General features: G+C 43.4%; 1 protein-coding gene across 1 annotated transcript; it reads right to left on the reverse strand.

The window, feature by feature from the left end:
- Positions 1-518: 518 nt before the first annotated feature.
- Positions 519-2324, reverse strand: LOC110971183 (NLR family CARD domain-containing protein 3-like; the record flags this gene model as incomplete). The annotated part of the gene is made up of 1 exon (XM_022221515.2): positions 519-2324. A coding segment is annotated over one exon (1806 nt), but the record flags the coding sequence as incomplete, so codon positions are not given.
- Between the last annotated feature and the right edge of the window lie 18229 nt (positions 2325-20553).

Raw genomic sequence — 20553 nt, forward strand, 5'->3', positions numbered from 1 at the left:
ACATGACTGGTGGACATCCTGGCCAAATTTCAGCTCTGTCTCAGTTTCCCTGTTTGTATTTATAGATTTTGAAAATGTGCAAAAATTGAAAAAAAGTAATTCGAAAATTGACACATATTTCAAAATGGCCGACTTCCTGTTGGGTTTTAGGCATAGGTATCAATTACATTTTTGTGCATCTTGACGAGGTACAAAAGTACATTAAATTTCATAACTCTAGGTGACTTGTACTGGCTGTAGTAGATGTTACAAATTTTCCGGTGGCGCGAGGAGCCATTCTGGCTCACACCTATGCAATTTCAATAAAATATCAAATTTTGTGCCAAACCTGACGTGTGCATTTTAAAACACATTTAGGCCTTCATTTTGGCAGCCTAAAAAAGAATAATAATTCTTTGCATTCCAATAGGGTCTTCGCACCATTCGGTGCTCGCACCCTGATGAGATGTTCTAGTAAGAACATCTGAAGAACTGAATGACTGACCTACTCTGAATTATCATATTCATCACATCTGGACTCACCGAAACTTTCTGCAGTTCCTTACAGCTGGAATCAGCCTCCGTTTTCCCTCCTCTGATGTTCTGTACTTGCTCAGGTCCAGCTCATCGAGAACCTCCTCGGACATCTGAAGCATGTACGCCAGAGCTGAGCAGTGGATCTCAGAGAGTTCCTTCCATGGTCTGTAACCTGACTGAAGGAACTCTTGGATCTCCTGATGTACTGAGAGATCCTTCATCTCTATCAGGCAGTGGAAGATGTTGATGCTTCTGTCTGGAGATGTTCCGTAACTGTTCATCTTCTTCAGGTTGTAGATGACTCTCTGGATCATTTCTGGATGGTTCTCTGTCCAACCCAGCAGGCCTCCTAAGAGTCTCTGGTTGGACTCCAGACAGAGGCCATGAAGGAAGCGAACAAACAGGTCCAGGTGACCATTTTTACTTCTGAGGGATTTCTGCACGACTCTGTTCAGGAACACATCCAGAGTGTCTCTCTCCTCGTCTTTCCAGTCTTTTCCCAAGAAGCCCTCCAGAACCTTCTCCTTCCTGTTGGTGTAACAGTGGAACAAGTAGACTGCAGCCAGAAACTCCTGAACGCTCAGGTGAACGAAGCAGAACACCTTCTCCTGGTACAGCCCTCTCTCCTCTTTAAAGATCTGTGTGAACACTCCTGAGTACACTGAGGCTGCTCTCACATCGATGCCACACTCTGTCAGGTCAGACTCATAGAAGATCAGGTTTCCTTTCTGCAGCTGCTCAAAAGCCAGTTTTCCCAGAGACTCAATCATCCTCCTGCTGTCTGGACTCCAATGTGGATCCGTCTCAGCTCCTCCATCATACTTGACCATCTTGACTTTGACCTGAACCACCAGGTGGTGGATGTACATCTCAGTCAGGGTTCTGGGCAGATCTCCTCCCTCTCTGGTTCTCAGCAGCTCCTCCAGAACTGTAGCAGTGATCCAGCAGAACACTGGGATGTGGCACATGATGTGGAGGCTTCGTGTTGTCTTCATGTGGGAGATGATGCTGCGGGCCTGCTCCTCATTCTTGGATCTCTTCCTGAAGTACTCCTCCTTCTGTGGGTCGTTGAACCCTCTGACCTCCGTCACCATGTCCACACAGTCAGGAGGGATCTGATTGGCTGCTGCAGGTCGTGTGGTTATCCAGAGGCGAGCAGAGGGAAGCAGATTCCCCCTGATCAGGTTTGTCAGCAGCACATCCACTGAGGTGGACTCTGTAACATCAGCAAGGACCTCATTGTTGTGGAAGTCCAGAGGAAGGCGACACTCATCCAGACCGTCAAAGATCAACACAACCTGGAAGTCTTCAAACCTGCAGATTCCTGCTGCTTTGGTTTCACTGAAGAAGTGATGAACAAGTTCCACCAAGCTCAACTTTCTCTCTTTCAGCACATTCAGCTCTCTAAAAGTCAATGGAAACATGAACTGGATGTCCTGGTTGCTTTTGTCTTCAGCCCAGTCCAGAGTGAACTTCTGTGTTAACACTGTTTTCCCGATGCCAGCCACTCCCTTTGTCATCACTGTTCTGATTGGTCCATCTCTTCCAGGTGAGCCTCTAAAGGTGTCTTCTGGTCGGATGCTTGTTTCTGCTCTGTTTGCTTTCCTGGATGCTGCTTCAATCTGTCTGACCTCATGTTCGTCATTGACCTCTGCAGTCCCTCCCTCTGTGATGTACAGCTCTGTGTAGATCTCATTCAGGAGGGTCGACTGTCCTGCTTTAGCGATGCCCTCAAACACTCTCTGGAACTTCTTCTTCAGACCACATTTAAGTTTACGTCTACACACTGCAGCGGCAAGTTCTGAATGAAAAAACTAACAACATGAGATCAATGAATAAATGGCAGTAAATATTACAGTAGTTCATCCTCCTAAAGACTGATTCTGTGAAGATATTCTGAGACTTTAGTAAATGTTCTGTTGATCAGCAGCTTCAGTGTTTACACAAATCCTCTTACTGCTCTGCAGACAGCCAGCCAGCTTCTCCTGCTTCATCCTCCTCAGGAACAACACTGTGATCTGCTGAAACATCTCTCTGCTGCTCCTCTGCTCTTCATCATCACCCTCTAGCTCCTCCTCATCCTCCCTCTGACTCTCTGAGAATTCTGGGTAATCTGGATTCAGAACCTTCTGCATCTTCTTCAGCTCCTTCTTCACAAAAGTCACCATGTTGTCCTCCAGCAGCTGGAACAGAGAAATGTGTCAATGAGTCCATCAGAGTGAAATCATGGAGCCAAACATCAGATCCATGTTGGACACACTGAGAGTCCACTGGTCTACAAAGAGCAGCATAGAGACACCAGAACACAACAGATGGAGAAGAACTTGTTGTCCATTTACACACCATGAATATGGAGTCCAGGTCATGCTGCTGGACAGATTGAGCTCTGGGAACCTCTGAGTTCTGCTGCTCCACTCTGTGGATCAACATCAACAGTTAGATCTCAATATGTCTCCACACAGACAAATTACATCAAATAAAATGTATTTATTTAGTGCATTTAAAAACAACCTGAGTTGACCAAAGTGATGTACATGCTGACAGACAGGCAGAAAACAATGATGTGCAGAAAGACACTATAAAATATAATAGAAAATATAAATGTATAGACAATAGAAAACTAGTAAAATCAATGAGGAAAACAAAATAAAATGGTATAAAATACTACAACAGCCAGAAGAGGACAGCACCTTGTAAAATCAAATTTTAAAATAAATATGAAATCTTTGGGCCATTCAGAGCAGCCAAAAGCCACTGAAAACATGAACATTGAAGTTTTTCTTGAAAATATTGTGAGACTAAATGCAGAAGGCTGCTCCAAAGCTTTGGACTCTAACCTGACTGTAAAGGTTGGACCTCCCAGCAGCCTCAGTCATGGAACAGTTGTTAGCAATTGGTCTGATCGAGCTGGTACGAGGCCTTGAGTGTGCACAGGTTGCAACTAAAAAGGATCGCTGCTGCTTCCAGAAGACGAAAGCGTCTTCGTTTGTTAGCACTGCTGCATCAGCAAGAGGTAAATGTTGCATTGCAGTGTCATCTGTGTATTTCGTAAAAGTGACATAATGTGATGCTACAAAACTCAGTGAGGGAATACATTTAACTGTAAAATACGACTCCCGTCAGTTACACAAAACCTGAAATATCACATGAAATATGCACATAGGCTGCATCACCAAATTCTCATCATGTCAGCTAATTATCGTGATGCATAAACTGTCTTCCATGATTGCTGATCATGACAACCTGTGCTCTGTTGTGAAGCATGGAGATATGAGATCCCAGAATCAGCCACAAAGGGGAGACTCTGACAGAGCAACAGCTAAATAAGGGAACATTGTGATATTATAACCTGTGATTTCGGATCAAATTATGCCATAACCTAATGAATGTGTGTGAACTAACCAAGTGTCCATTCTTACATTCTTTAATGTTGAAACAGTGTAGAAATCAGAAGAGTGCCTCATTTAGAAAGAATGAAGGGTTGATTATTTTTTGGGAAAATGTCTTTTTATCTTCTTTTATTCCTTCTACATTTTTATAAGTTGGTTGTTTCTTTAAATATGTCCTTTTTACGGGTTTTATAGGTTTCAGAAAGAGTTTTGATAACTGTTAAAATAAGAGGGTTTTAACTTTGTAATGAGGTGAGAAGTCATGAGTTAGGTGAACTAAGGTCAAGTGTTCACCGTAAAGATTAAACTCAGAATAGATTGTTTTTTTTTAATAAGTCTGTAAACATTGTCCAAAAGAGTGCACAATGGGATGCCAGCGACAGTTAGAGGCTGACACCTGTTTTTCCATTTCCTGATCAGGAGCCTGTGCTGAGCTGCAGACAGGAGAGATGGGGGGGGGGGGGGGGGGGGGACGCAAGATGGGCTGTCTGATGGAATTATGGATTAAAGGAATTTGCTCTTTCTGCATTGAGGATTACAGAACTGTGATCTAGAAATAATGCTGTCTGAAGGAACATTACTGAACTCTATTTTCCATGTGAGGAATAACACCTGAATGGATTAACAAAGTTTTTACTGGCCCAAACAACAAAAATGGATACATGCAGATCTAAATCTGGTCCGGACCCCCGTCCACTTCCCCCTGGGCCCCGGCGGGTCTCAAACACTTGTTGGGTCTCAGGTGAGCAGCCGGGTGTGGCCACACCGTGACTGCTCTCCCTCCAAATTACATATTTTGGGTGATTATTACTCTTCTTTTAGGAAAGCATGATACCAGTTAGGAGTTAGGATAAGTGATTTGAATATTATCCAGTGTTTGATTATTTGTCTGATGATTTATTGGCTATGCTTTTGCCCTGCTGAGATATATTTTAATAAAGCATTATTCTGCAATTAAAGACAACAAATTGCAAGTGCTATTTTTATCCCTGAATGATACTTATACATCTAGCTCTGGATGTAAAAAATCAGATTACTGCGTGCATAACAATAGTAGAGGTTCTGAAAGGTTACCTAATTATCGGGGCCAAGTTGGCCCGGTATAAGCATATCCTAGAGGTTGTCTATATGCCCATAATCTCTGAATTAAACCTAGCAACTTACCAAGTGCAAGATCCATGAGAGGAAAAGCTGCCGTTAACAGGCGTGACTGGTGATTAAGTTTAACTATACCGAAGTGGCTACTGGGTTAAATTAATTATCAGAGGAAGCAGGGATAGGCGTCTGGATGAAGGCAGTGAGAAAGCTAGGCGAATTTTCCTTGTCAACCAGCTTAACAGTTCTGCAGCATCCCTCTGAGCTAGATCTCACGGGGCAGTAGGACCGGACCCGAAGGATGGAGAGCTGGTCCAGTGATTCCCTGACAGCTGAATAAGTTAATTAGGGGGTCACTGGCCCTGAGGATCAACAGCTCACGTAACAAAATGATTTACTGTGTCATTTACGTGATGATGACAAAATGTGAGAAGATGGAGTTACTGATCAAACTGATATTTCTATATGCAGACAAAACAATAGTCTTCTCTCTTCCCAGGAAGGCACCATGCTGTATGTACAGCTTAATCCAGCTGTGCCTCTCCTGCGGCTGTACAGCAATCCAGAAGCCTGCCTGAAGAGAGATTTCAGACTCACCCGACACTCTGTTGCCCTTCAGCAGGCAATGATGTAGGGGCTACATTCTGCTTCAAATAATTTGAAGATCCCACATGTTTTCCAATCCGGCATTTCAAATCCAACAAATGAATGAATAAATGAATTCTGTCAGTTGTGTTCAAATTCTAAGGTGTCAGGGGGTGCACAATTAAATCAAACGTCAGCAGAGAAGAAGATTTGTTTCTTTTGTTTTATCTTTTTTCACCACTCTTTTTGTGATGTTCTGTCAGTGTGAAAAAGGCGTGGGAGAAATAATGGATGCGTGTGGAACGCACATCAATATGTTGTTTCCTCCTCCATTTCGACGTTGCACTTCCTGAAAAAGTTGTCGAGAGTGAGCATCGATGCACACTCGCTATTTAAGGGCTGAACAGTCCACTCTCCCTCCTCACTACGCGGTTTGGGACGGCCCTTAATATGGAGGACCCTCCGCGGGAACGTGCAAACGGAGGGGTAGTGTGTAGGGATAGTGTGTAGGGGGCGGTTTGGAAAAGGCCCTGTGTCTCTCCTGAAGATCCTCATCACGACTCCAATGACGACAGCTGAATCTGAGAGGTGCTCAGGGGTGGATTGAACATTATTTCATTCGGTCGTTTGACCGAAGGGCCGGTCCACATGTGGGCCGGTGGGCTGGTGCGCTGGTATTTATTAAATAATTTTGTTTATTACATGCCCGACACCTGTACAGCTCATGGGGTTAAGTAGGCGACCCATGTACAGGGGCTGGTCTCCAACGCAGCGGCCCATGTTCGATTCCTGCCTGTGGCCCTTTGCTGCATGTCTTCCCCCTACTTTCCCCCCCATTTCCTGTCACTCTTCACTGTGACTATCACAATAAAAAGGCAAAAAAATAATAATAATAATTTTGTTTATTTATCCATATGCGGCCGAATTGGATGAGCGTCCAACCATTCATCAGCCCTGTACAGGCACGCAGGCACGCAGGCCCACATGCGTCACACACACGCACGCTCAGCCCCACACGGGCCCTGGAGGTGCTTCTCAACACTAAAAAGAATCGAGACCTTCCTCAGGAACACGATGTGGCAGGATCGTCTTAATGCACTGGCCATGCTCTCTGTGGAAAAGAAACTTGTCAGGGAGACCCCAGATTTTAACCACAGAGTCATTGAGAAATTTGCATGTCTCAAAGACAGAAGAGCAAAACTTGCATACAAAAAATAACACAGATGTAGAGGTGCTGGCTTTAATCTCTAAAATGTGAGGATTTACTTTTTTGTCATTTAATAATGTAAATAGAAATGTTAGTTGACACAAGTGGCACTTTAGACTGAAAGCTTGTTGATTTTCATATGTTCTGAAATCTGAGGAATGACTGTTTTTCTTTATTTTCATTGTAAATATTTAATGTTAGTTGACAGAAGCACTTTGGGCTCAAAGCCTAAGATAAGATAAGAAGCTTTTATTTGTCACATGCACAGTTATACAGAGTATAATGCCTAATGGTTTCAGTGGGTTGTTTTCAGGTAAAGTGACAAATTTTTATTGCTTTGATCTTAAATATGCAGATTTGCTGTTTTCTCATTGTCATGTAAGGTTGTTCATGTAAAAGTTAGCTCACAGAAGCACTGTCTGCTTTAAGCCTTATAGTTAGGGGTTTTTTTTAGACAAAATGTCCAATGTTTGTTGGTTTCACAGGTATGGATTTCTTTTTGTTTATTTAAGTATGTAAATATAAATATGTTGTTCCAGAGATTTTGCTGGACAGAAGAAGCACTTGGCACTCTTTGAAGCTGGAAAAATGAACTGTTTTTTTACTTTTGAAGTAAAAAATAGATTTGCATATTTATACATTCTTAATTTGTTTAATTATAGAAAAGGAGATTTTAAGGGTCTGTGTACCAATTACACCTTATCTGGAGCAAATCATATCAAACACTGGGGAGATAAATTCAAATTCACTAGCTGGTAACGTTTACGTGCATTTAATTGTCTGTTTGACTCAGCAGTAGTGCTTAGGCGTACCCTCCTAGTGGTGCACAGTAATAGCACATCAAATGGCTGTGAACATAATTTACATCAATTCTTGTATTCCGGTGTTGCCGACTCTGCTAGCTGGTTTGGTAAATTAAGTGCGCCCCCCAAGAGAAAAATTCACCAGCTGCCACTGCCTAGCATACTTTATCCTCTCAGCATGCTGTGTGGTTAACTAGCGGCTATATCTGATGAGAGGTGTGTTAGAGTCAGACACACACACAGGATGCTCACTTCACTTTGTCAGTTATCTAGAATATACCATGACCGAACACAAATGAATCCCGCTAGAAAACCTCCTCACCATCAGGACCATCAATTGTTGAAGTCCTCCCTTGGGTCTCCACTTTCTAGGCTAGCGGTGCTAGTGCTGAGATACAGGGAACGTCTGGACACGTCAGGGCACTGAGGGACGTCTGTGTAGATCATGTGATCAACTGAGGGTAGATCTGAATTATTATTATTTTTGTACGTTTGAATTCTAGCTCTGAACAGGAAGAAAAGTGCTGATCTAAGCAGGGTTGCAGGTTTCAACATCTAACCTAAGGAAAGTAAGTTTAAGATAAATGCTTCATGCTCCGCTTGACTAAAGGTTTGCGGTTACATCTGATCTTTCAAGAGTTGGGGGGAGAACTTTCCCCCCTCGCTTCAAAACTGACAAACTGGAACAAGAATAGCATCTAGGATGGCAGTAGCGTGGTCAGGTGACAACTTCTTAATTAAAAGTAAAAGAACATCCGTTAAAACTTGTGAAAGCTGGAAGAAAAAGGGGGATCTGCAGTTGCAGAGATGTGCAGGTTGTCACATCCGCACAGAAAGGCAGAGAAAGGGTGAAAAGTTCAAACAGCAGCTAGATGCTGATGTGGAAAAATTAATCCACTGCTGTAATGAATCTGTGTCTGTGTGTGTATCTGACAGCAGGCCTTTTGCCCTCTGACTGAAATGGTTTACAGATAGCCTGTAGTTTGTTTCCTCTGGGATAACTGCCAATATCAACAAAAGTATTGTTTGGAGATAAGGGTGCAGGTGTTCGCATGAGAAAACTTGGGGGAGGCTGTCTCCCACAGGGGAGGTGCCGGCAAGCCACGAGTTTTTAATTAAAATTATTAGGGAGTAAAGATTCGCTTAAACATCGCCTCTTTCCTTAATTGTGCAATACTGGCAGCTGGCAGTGGCAAAAAGAGAGATGGGTTAAAGGCGTGAACTGACCTCTGCTCAGAGGGTTTAAGGGGTTCAGTTGTCAGACAGTGGGGTCAGAGGGCTCCCGAAACCTTTCTCAAGTGTTTGTTTGTGTCTGTGCTGTATCGAATAAACACTTTACATCTTGGAATCTGCAGATTTGGCTCCTGGATTCTCTGATGTTTCAATGGTGAGACTTCGATATTTTGAGACCTAGAACCTAGAATTAAATTACAAGTGTTAATGCATAGAGTGATCAGGTTACACAGAGATCTTACGTAGTGGGGCAACTGGCCCCCCACTACAATGCTTAAACAAGAATAAAAGTTAAAGTATTGAACCATGAAACAATGTTGAGAATTAGGATTAATATATTTAGCTTAGTGAGAAAATACCATAGAAGAATCTAAATTAGCAATGTATTAAATTAATAATAAAATGGGAAAGAACATAGGAATCTGGTATTAATTAAATAAGATTAAAGTAAATCAATAAAGGGAATGGGATCATTCAAATCTGCCATAAAGGTGTGATTAAATTATCAAATTGTTGTTTAAAGTTAAGTTGAATAAAACTGAATCAGTAAATTGTTTAATTCAACACCAAATGGAACAGAAATCTGCAGATCGCAGCAGAACTGAGCTCTTAAAAATCTGTGTAAAGGTCACAGGGAGCAGCCACATACACACACATTCAGAGACACCTCTTGCAGGAGGAAGACGGAGGTGATTGGACAAGACCCAAGACATCCGGAGAGGCTGTCTCGGCGTGGGGCCAATCAGAAGACTGCAAATTCTTAGTTTAAAAACTCATGTATTAGCTTAGAGATTCATTCTTTCTTGTGATCACAGCTGCATGCAGAAAAACCATTGTTTTAGCTTGGCAATTCTGCCTGTCAGCGTTGAGCAAGAATAGAATCTGCGTGCACGCATATCTGTCCATCCTTTGCATTTTTTACTAAATATTCTTAACTGAATATTTTGACTCTGAGTCTTCCTTGCGTCGTGTTTTTCCTCAGTAGCAGTAACAAAAGAATCCGTTTTTTCGACAACTACAACCTATCCACAATTTAACTCGACTCTATTCATCAGTCGACGCTGGATTGTGAATGCCAATAGTTAGTCACCACTCATTCACTCAAGCCTCTGTTCTTTGTGGAACTCCAGTAACCCTTTTTTTTTGCTCTTTCCAAGTCTGGACTGCCACCTGTTTGTGCTACCATCCGTTCAGGCTTTTTGGATCTGTCAGCTCACCATCCCGTCCGTCTTCACCTCTGGACAGTCACCCAGTTTATCCATGCCATTCCCAAACAGCCTTCCCCCCTTTTTTGACTTCATCTGCGGTCGCAGCCATTATCATCAGTCACTAGCCAAGCTGAATCCCCTGCAACAAGTCCTTTGCGTCCCAGCTCCCCAATTAAAACCGCTGCCAGCTAAGTCACAGTCCAAGCAGTCTCAGGATAGGTTTGGTTAATCGGAACAGTGTCGATACTTTCATCCATGACTGTAACCTTTTTTTTATACAGGTAATCTCATTGAGACATGGGTCTCTTTCTCAAGAAAGACCTATCCTTAAATAACAAAACAACACTGAATCACTGACAAACAAAACGAAGTGACCTGTGCTAGAAAATACAACAATACAACACAGAGTTACAGAGAGACAGGGTCATGACAAAACATAGACATTAACATGGGTGTGCAAAAGTGCCAAGCAATAAAGTTAAAGAGTAAAAACACTAAGAAAAAGTCCTAAGAAATGATATTTCCATAGTATTTAACAGACATTTGAAGTCCACCAGGGGATATCAAGCTTCAGACTCTGCTGGAGTGAGTTCCAAGTAGAGGCAGCAGAGGAACAAAAAGCTGCAGATCAAGGATGGATTTGTAAATTAAATGATACCAGTGGAGAAGTCTCTGCTTGAACAGTGATGACCAGTTTACCAAGGACTACAAAGTGCAGTGGTGTGTAAGAGGTTTAGAGTCAATTATAAATCTAAGCGCTCCTTGATAAACAGCATCCAACAGTTTGAGAGAGTCGGTGGAGACATTCATATAAACAATATCTCCATTATCATGGACAGGCAAGAAGGTGGCAACAACAAGCCATTTTCTTTAATTAAAAGAAAAACAGGATTTGTTCTTGAAAAAGAGGCCCAATTTTAATTTCCGTTTCTTTTAAAGATTGTTTTAAAACAGAGGCTTTCATCAATTGTGATGCCGAGGCATTTGTAAGAGGCCACTACTCATTCAGGGGGTGCCTTGTGCAGTTGTAATACCATTGAGAACTTGTGGCACCCGATTTTTTTTTTTTTTTTTTTACCAGAAAACAACATAATTTTTGTTTTGTCAGCATTTAGCATTAGTCTAAGGTTTAACAGATGTGACTGAATGATGTCAAATGCTGACTGAAGATATTCAAATACAAGGGTGACAGTGTTCGCACAACAGTAAATGATAGTGTCATCAGCATAAAGATGAATATATGTATGTTTTGACCCATACTGTTGACATGAATGGTAAAAAGAATGGCTCCAAAGATAGAATTTTGTAGCACATCTTTTGTAACATCCAGAAAGGATCTGTGGTCCTGAGCTGCATATTTGCATACATTGCTTACTATTGGTGAGGTAATTTGAGAACCAGCCAACAGCTTGGTCTGATAGGCCTATATCTGACTGCCTCCAACATAAGAAATCATGGTCAGCGGTAGAGACTGACATTTTTTCGGGATTCCCGCGGGTCACGGGATTCCCGTGGGATTCCCGCGGGATGGGAGTCAGCTTTACTATTGATCACGTGATTGGGACGGTACAGGATAAAAGGTTAACAGGAGCAGACGGGAGCGGGAACCAATCAATAAGACAAAATATAATTTATGACATGCGCCGCCATTTTGTAGTTTTTTTGCCAATAAGCCTACACTGTAATGGAAGTGAAAAGAACTACATGGCCCAGAAGCCAACAGTGCTTCCGGCCGCTGCTCTCCGCCATAATTCAAAGAAGAAGAACAGCAATGGAGGGAGTTAACACTGGTGTAGAATCTGATGTGCTAAAAACTGATTTGCAACGCAAAGTAAGAAGTAAGGACCTATCTATTAAGCTGACAGAAATGGCAGGGAAGTCGGAAATATTGCTCAGCTTCTCGAGAGTCGAGTGTGACAGCGTTAACACGCCGTATGCCGCTTGCAAAACATGTACCGCTCTTGCAAAACTTGGAGCGGTACAGAAGTGGGAGTCATTCTGAACGGGAGTGGGATGGGAGTGGGAGCCATTTTACCAGGAGTGGGATGGGACAGGATATTTTTTTTTACTCTGGCCTGGGATTGGGACAGGACAAGATTTTTTTCTGTGGGAGTGGGACGGGACAGGAGTGAAAATGCACTCCCGTGTCACTCTCTAAGTCAGCGGTATCAAAAGCCTTAGACAATTTAATGAAGAGTGCAGCACAATATTTCTTGGCGTCCAATGCTTCCACAGCATCATTTAAAACATTCATTGAAGCAGTGACTGTACTGTGTTGCTTCCTAAAACCAGACTGATGAGAAGATAAAAAACTGTTTAAAGTCAAGATCTTCCTGATCTGATCATTCACCAGCCTTTCAAAAACCTTGGCTAAGATGCCGAGTTTGGAAATGGGCCTGTAGTTGTTTAACTCTGTAGAATCACCACCTTTAGGGAAGTACAAATCAGATTTCCAGACATCAGGAATGACATTGTTTTTTTACAGATGTCCATTGATTTTCTTCTACATGTGCTGTTTTGTATGAGCAGCACATGTAGTTGTGCTTCGCATTTCATGAGAGGACCACATTTTGAAGCATAAATACCACAGTAGATCATGTTCATGTAATGATGGAGAGCTGAAGTCATTATTGCATTTAATGTTCATTTCATTTTGCGGCCCTACTTCTCTTTCAGGCATTTAATTGAATTAACTGCTTTTTTTCCTTCACGGTACAGTATCTTCCTGCCTCCACCTAAACTCATCAGGTAAATCATCAGGTGTTTCTGTGCTGGACCTCTCTTTGTTCACGTCCTCTTTTCTCATTTTCTTTTTAAATCCACAGCTACAGATGAGTTTAACTTCTTAACACACATCAGCTAAACAGCTTGTTTTATGAACCAAGCAGGGACAGACTGACAGCCACCAAAGTTATAAAAGTATAACATCAACACCAATACAGCTTCATGATCATCATTCACTTACATGAATGCAACCAGTTGAAATTTCAACTCTCACACTCTCAAAAAAGTTTGGTTGCACTTTGGTTGCAGTCTGGAGCCCTGGCTTTACTTGACAGGACTTTTATAGGTACCTCCAACTCTCAATATTCTGATGAAAATATTAAAGGATACCAAAAAATCTATGGGATATAAGACAAATGTTCACCAGAGCCAACAATACAAAACGGTCAATGTTCATGTTGTGTATCTTTGTGTTCATGTTGTGTATCTTTGTGTTCATGTTGTGTGTCTTTGTGTTCATGTTGTATGCCTTTGTGAGGATGAACTACAGTATCTTACTTCTGTACAGCAGAGGATTGTCGTCTTTTAAATTCAATCAAACGAGCCTCTGATCCATCACTCTTCATAGACACACAGCTGGGTTCTGGTTCTGGTTCTGGTTCTGGTCCTGGTCCTGGTTTCTGATGGATCCTGGCAGAACGAGAAGAAAACCAGCAACTCAGTAAGTACAGAAAAATTAGCAGTATCTTTGTGTTCATGTTTTGTATCTTTGTGTTCATGTTGTGTGCCTTTGTGAGGATGAACTACAGTATCTTACTTCTGCACAGCAGAGGATTGTCGTCTTTTAAACTCGATCAAACGAGCCTCTGATCCATCACTCTTCATAGACACACAGCTGGGTTCTGGTTCTGGTCTCTGATGGATCCTGGTTGACAGACAAGAAAACCAGCAACTCAGTAAGTACAGAAAAAATGAGCAGTCTCTTTGAGTTCATGTTGTGTAGAATAGAATAGAATAGAATGCCTATATTGTCACTATACAATAGTACAATGAGATTTAAGAGCATCTCCATTAGTGCAAGACGATACATGTAATAAAAATCACAAAAAAGATAAAATAAAATAATAAATAAGATAAGCTGAATAAGTTAAGTAAAACAGTATAAAGAATAAAAAAGTGCATGGTCAGTGTGATATTGCACAGTCCGTATTGCACAGTAGATGGTTATGAGGTAGTCTGGGGGGGATGTTTGAGATGTCAGTGCATGTTTGAGTTCAAAATGGTGATGGCTTTTGGAAAGAAACTGTTTTTGAGTCTGTTTGTTTTGGTTCTGATGCACCTGTAGCGCCTTCCTGAGGGCAACAGGACAAACAGGTCGGAACCAGGTTGAGAGTTGTCCTTGATGACGTTTTCTGCTCTTTTAAGGCAGCGGGAGGTGTAAATGTCCATCAGGGAGGGGAGGGGGCAGCCGATGATTTTCTGTGCTGTCTTAACCCTCTGAAGTCCCTTCCTGTCTGCCATGGTGCAGCTGCCGTACCACATTGTGATGCAGTAAGTCAGCAGGCTCTCAATGGACGAGCAACAGAAGGTCGTCAGCAGGGTGGGGTCCAAGTCGTGTTTCTTGAGAACCCTCAGGAGGTGTAGCCGCTGCTGCGCCTTCTTAATGATCGCCTTGGTGTTGTCCGTCCAGGAGATCTCGGAGGAGATGAGGACACCAAGGAACTGGAAGGTGTGGACCCTCTCCACACACTCACCGTTGATGTAGAGATGGGCTAGGTCGGTGCTGAGCTTCCTAAAGTTGACAATGATCTCCTTTGTTTTCTTGGTGTTCAGAGCCAGGTTGTTTTCTGAACACCAAGCTGCCAACTTCAGGACCTCCCCTCTTGTAGGCTGTCTCGTCTCCTCCTGAGATGAGTCCGACAACTGTTGTGTCGTCAGCAAACTTCACGATGAGGTTGCTGTTGTGGGCCGGATGACAGTCATGGGTATAGAGACAGCACACAGCCTTGGGGGGAGCCGGTGCTCAGTGTCCGCGCTGAGGACAGGTGGGGGCCGAGTCTCACAGTCTGGGGACGGTTGGTAAGGAAGTCCTTTATCCAGGCACATGTGAGAGGGGGGAGGCCGAGAGTGACCAGTTTGGTGATGAGAATGTCCGGAATGATTGTATTAAAGGCAGAGCTAAAATCCATGAAGAGCATACGGACATAGCTCTGCTGCTGCTCCAGATGTGACAGCGCGGAGTGGAGAGCTACAGCGATGGCATCCTCAGTGGATCTGTTTGCACAATATGCAAACTGGTAGGTGTCGAAGTTTGGGGGGAGATAGTCCTTGATGTGCTGGAGGACCAGTATCTCGAAGCACTTCATGATTATCGGAGTGAGGGCCACAGGACAATAATCGTTTGGGCTCGTGGTGGGAGACTTCTTAGGTACTGGAATGATTGTAGCGGTTTTCAGACAGGATGGGATGACTGCCTGGGCCAGGGAGAGGTTGAAGATTCTGGTGAGGATGTGGGTGAGCTGGAGGGTGCATGCCTTAAGCACTTTACCAGGAACACCATCTGGGCCAGCAGTCTTCTTAAGGTTCACTACCAGGAGCACCCGTCTGACTTCATGCTCGCTGACAGTGAGTATAGTAGTGCAGGAACTGGGTGGGGGTGGGGGCAGGGCAGGGGCTGCTGAGTGTTGCTGTTGTGACGTTTCAAAGCGAGCAAAGAAGCTATTTAGCTCCTCAGCCAGTGATGCACTCAGGTCTTCTGTTGTAGTGCCGCCCTTGGAGTTTGTGATGTTGTGAATGCCCTGCCACACCGCCCGTGTGTTGTTGCTGGACAGGTAGGACTCTATGCTCTTCTCATAGTCCGCCTTTGCTTTTTTAATTCGTCTCCGCTTGAGCAGTCCTATAAAGGGCTCTGTCACCTGATCTGAAGGCAGCGTCACGGACTCTGAGGAGTGTGTGGACCTGGCTGGTTAACCAGGGTTTCCGATTTGGGAAGACCCGGATGGTTTTTTCCACAGTCACACTCCCAATACAGAACTTGATGTGGTCCAGTACTGTTTCTGTGAAAGTTCCAAGCTCCTGGTGTTCAAATAGGTCCCAGTCTGTCTCAGTGAAGTAGAAGAATGCAATAGTTATTTCCTCATCTCAATTTATTGAAAAAAAAGCTAACAACAGTGGAGGGTATACCACAAGAAAAATATCAATGTTTTTGACAGTTTGGACAGAACAGCAGCCTTCAGGTGAAATCCGGTATAACTGTGTAGCATCCAGTGCCGTGATCACGGATGTACCAAGACAACAGCTAATTTCAACCTCGCAATTAACCTTAAGACCATCTATAAAGATAAAAATAGCTATTATCATCAGCTTATTGCATTTGCTTAACCGCTATGTAATGGATGCAAACGTAGTCGAAGCAAAGTAGCTAAGCTAATGCTAACACATTCACTGTTCAGAATCAAAACATCTCTGAAAATTGCCTGTCTTCTCAAATGTAGTCGCCATTGCCCGTGACTACGATAAAGACAGGTGGCTAATCTGAAGAGCTAATGTTCAACAACATCGATGTGACTTTTGCGAGATCTCGCAAAACCTTTTGAGAGATCCCGAGAAACTTTGTGAGATCTCGCAAAGTTTCTCGGGATTCTTCTTGGGTTTTTTTTCTCTCCATATCCCTTACTCCATATCCCAATATCCTATCCAGTAAATTTTTTTCGAAAAGTTACTCAAGTAAATGTAACGGCGTAAATGATACTCGTTACTACCCACGTCTGTCAATAAGTACAGAAAAAATGAGCAGTCTGTGTTCAAGTTGTGTGTCTTTGTGTTCATGTTGTGTGTCTTTGTGAGGATGAACTACAGTATCTTACTTCTGTACAGCACAGGATTGTCGTCTTTTAAATTCAATCAAACGAGCCTCTGATCCATCACTCTTCATAGACACACAGCTGGGTTCTGGCCCTGGTTCTGGTTCTAGTACTGGTTCTGGTCCTGGTACTGGGTTCTGATGGATCCTGGTAGACAGAGGAAAACCAGCAGCTCAATAAATGCTGATAAAATGAGCACAGTGTCTGTATGTTCATGTTGTATGTTTTTGTGTTCATGTTGTGTCTCATGTTCATATTGTCTCTTTGTGTTCATGTTGTGTTCATGGTGTGTCTTTTTGTGTTCATGTTGTGGTTTTTTTGTGTTCAAGTTGTGTCTTTTTGTGTTCATGTTGTGTCTTTTTGTGAGGATGAACTACAGTATCTTACTTCTGTACAGCACAGGATTGTCGTCTTTTAAATTCAATCAAACGAGCCTCTGATCCATCACTCTTCATAGACACACAGCTGGGTTCTGGCCCTGGTTCTAGTACTGGTTCTGGTCCTGGTACTGGGTTCTGATGGATCCTGGTAGACAGAGGAAAACCAGCAGCTCAGTAAATGCTGATAAAATGAGCATAGTGTCTTTATGTTCATATTGTGTGTTTTTGTGTTCATGTTGTGTCTCATGTTCATGTTGTCTCTTTGTGTTCATGTTGTGTTCATGGTGTGTCTTTTTATGTTTATGTTGTGTTTTTTTGTGTTCACGTTGTGTCTTTTTGTGTTCATGTTGTGTCTTTTTGTGTTCATATTGTGTGTCTTTGTGAGGATGAACTACAATGTCTTACTCCTCCCCAGCAGAACGTTGTTGTCTTTCAAAGAACATGGCGGCACCCCTTGAGCGAGCACTCTTCATGGAGATAAGACTGAGTTCTGGTCCTGGTTCTGGTTCTGGTCCTGGCCCTGGTTCTAGTTTTGGTCCTGGTTCTGGGTGCTGATGGATCCTGGTACACAGAGAGGAAAACCAGCAGCTCAGTTAGTGCAGACAAAATGAATAGTCTCTTTATGTTCATGTTGTGTGTCTTTGTGAGGATGAACTCCAGTGTCAGTATCTTACTCCTCCCCAACAGAACGCCGTTGTCGTTCAAAGAACATGGCCGCGCCCTTTGAGCGAGCACTCTTCATGGAGACAAGACTGAGTTCTGGTCCTGGTCCTGGGTCCTGATGGATCCTGGTAGACAGACATGAAAACCAGCAGCTCAGTAAGTGCAGCACAAACCAGCAGCTTGACAAAAACCAACACAGCTGGAAGTTCAAGCAGCACCAACACCAAGTCATAAACTGGCATCCTGCTGGAGCTGCTGTCAGGACGCAGCTTAATCATTAAATCTCTTTATTGGACTCCATCCAGAGTTCACACACAACTGTAAGGCTCAGCTGACTGTCATACCTTTCCATGTTGGTGAAAACCTGCAGCCACCTGAAGACACAAACACACAAAGTTCAGCCGTCAGTCTTCAGTCTCAGTCAAATACACAGCTGACTGGATCTGAACATTTCATTCTGTTTCTCAATCAACTGATCCCAGACCAGCGACCCACCAGCTGATTGTGGACGTCCACAGCAGCAGACAAACGGCAGCTTGTTGCTGACAAACACAAATCAAAGGTCCACTTACTCAACTTGTTGCAGTCCAACAGCTTTCTGCTCCTCTCCTGAGCTCCACCGTCGTCCTTCTTCAGCTCTGCAGGAACCAAACAGCTCAAAGCACAAACCAGTCTGAACCTGCACAGATCAGAGGTCAGCTCTTTATCCTTCTCCACCCTCCCAGTCATATATATTTTATTTCCCTACAAGTAAAGTCCGACTCAATAATCATCTTAATAATTGACCTGAAAGCTGAACTTAGAACTCGTTTCAAAGCCTCACTTTGAGTCTCTCACACCCAACTGGAAAACACAAAAACTGTTGTGTTGGTTGTTGTATTCTGAGTCCACAGAGTTTTCAGCTGATTCACTTCAGATAAAGTCCTGACTTTAGTCCGCATGTACGGGGCACAGCTGACTTCTTCTTCACTTCTCTTACTTCTGCCCCTAGTTCTGCTGCTGCAGGCCGAGGCTGCTGGGGGACCTCTCTCCATGCACTGAGCCCTTCTCTCATATATTTACTATATATTACTACATTACACTAACTTTGTTTCTCCCTGTGTCCTTTCTCCGCGTGTCCCTGGTCCCAGAGCTGGATGCTTCAGATCTGTGGTTGCTGTCCCACCAACTGTCCTTGTCTCCATCATGTCCACTGTGGGATGCTGCTGCTGACCTTCCTCCAGTCCACTGCTTCCAGCTGCACATCTCTACCAGTCTACTCTGCATCACCCTCACTATACTTGATATGCTAATCTAGACTCTGTTTGCATCTTACTACCAGCTATATGCGTAGTATATTTTATACCAGAGCCATACACCATAACAGTAAACTATGAATCAATTTAAATGCTGGCTTGTACTTTGTATGTATAATCTGTCTCCTCATGCATGTATTCCAGTGTTTGTTGCATGTTTCCTTGTTCCCCTACCTCTCTACCTCTTCTGTCTCTCTCAACCCTCCACCCAGCAAGCAGATGGGTCCTCCTATATAAAAAGTTGGGTTCTGCTCAAGGTTTTTTCCCGTTAAAAAGGAGTTTTTTCTTGCCACTGTCGACTTAGGGCTGCTCTGTTGGTTCAGGCACAACGGTTCTGTAAAGCGTCTTCAGACAATTCGAACTGTAATTGTCGCCATATAATTAACTAATCAGTTATCAGAACAGACAACTGATGGAATAATCATTGCAGCGTTAGTAAAATCTGCTTCTGCTGCAAACATCTCTTTGATCACAGTTAAAAGAAAAGTTTAACAACAGACATAAAGTTGTGTGTATTTACTGTACATGTTAACACTGTTGGGTCCAGATAAATCAGGTCTGCTCTTTGTCTCACAACATGCACCATAAATTACGGATATATTCCACATTGTGGAGCGCTCTTGTTGGAGTCACCAGTTTGTGCACAGAAGTGTGGGCATGGGTTTGTGTCAACAGTGTCTCAGTCCAGGTGTGCAGCTGACCAGAGAGGATGAGGAGGATGCTGGTGCCAGAATAAGCTGCTGAGGCTGAGACACGAACATCAGCTGTGATGCCGGAGAGTCACAACCTTACCAGGCCGCTGCTGGAAGCGGCGGGCTGCTTCTTCCTCTCCATCCTGCGCTACAGTCAGGCGGTACAGGTGTTGTGACATTTTCACACTCCCCGGAAAAATCTGACTCCCCCTTCGCGTGAACGCGCACGACTTACGTTTCACTCTGTGGCCACTTGACTGTTTTTGCTGTTGTTTTCTACAGGTTTTCGGGTTAAATGTGACGAAGTCCCGAACTGCAGACATGTTTTCTTGTTAAATATGATTAGCTGACATGTTTTTCGTCCTCTTCTCATCCGTATGTGCGCACCCTAAATGGCATCGGGAGAGATTCTACGCTACTCTCATCAAGTCTCCGTATAAATGCACCTGCTCTGTGATAGTCTCAGGGTTCTGTTTAAAGTGCAGAGAGCATCATGAAGACCAAGGAACACACCAGGCAGGTCCCAGATACTGTTGTGGAGAAGTTTAAAGCCGGATTTGGATACAAAAAGATTTCCCAAGCTTTAAACATCTCAAGGAGCACTGTGCAAGCAATCATATTGAAATGGGAGTATCAGACCACTGCAAATCTACCAAGACCCGGCCGTCCCTCTAAACTTTCACCTCCAGCAAGGAGAAGACTGATCAGAGATGCAGCCAAGAGGCCCATGATCACTCTGGATGAACTGCAGAGATCTACAGCTGAGGTGGGAGAGTCTGTCCATAGGACAACAATCAGTGGTACACTGCACAAATCTGGCCTTTATGGAAGAGTGGCAAGAAGAAAGCCATTTCTCAAAGATATCCATAAAAAGTCTGGTTTGAAGTTTGCCACAAGCCA

This window comes from Acanthochromis polyacanthus, chromosome 6 (genome assembly GCF_021347895.1).
Source record: "Acanthochromis polyacanthus isolate Apoly-LR-REF ecotype Palm Island chromosome 6, KAUST_Apoly_ChrSc, whole genome shotgun sequence".
Lineage (NCBI taxonomy): Eukaryota > Metazoa > Chordata > Actinopteri > Pomacentridae > Acanthochromis > Acanthochromis polyacanthus.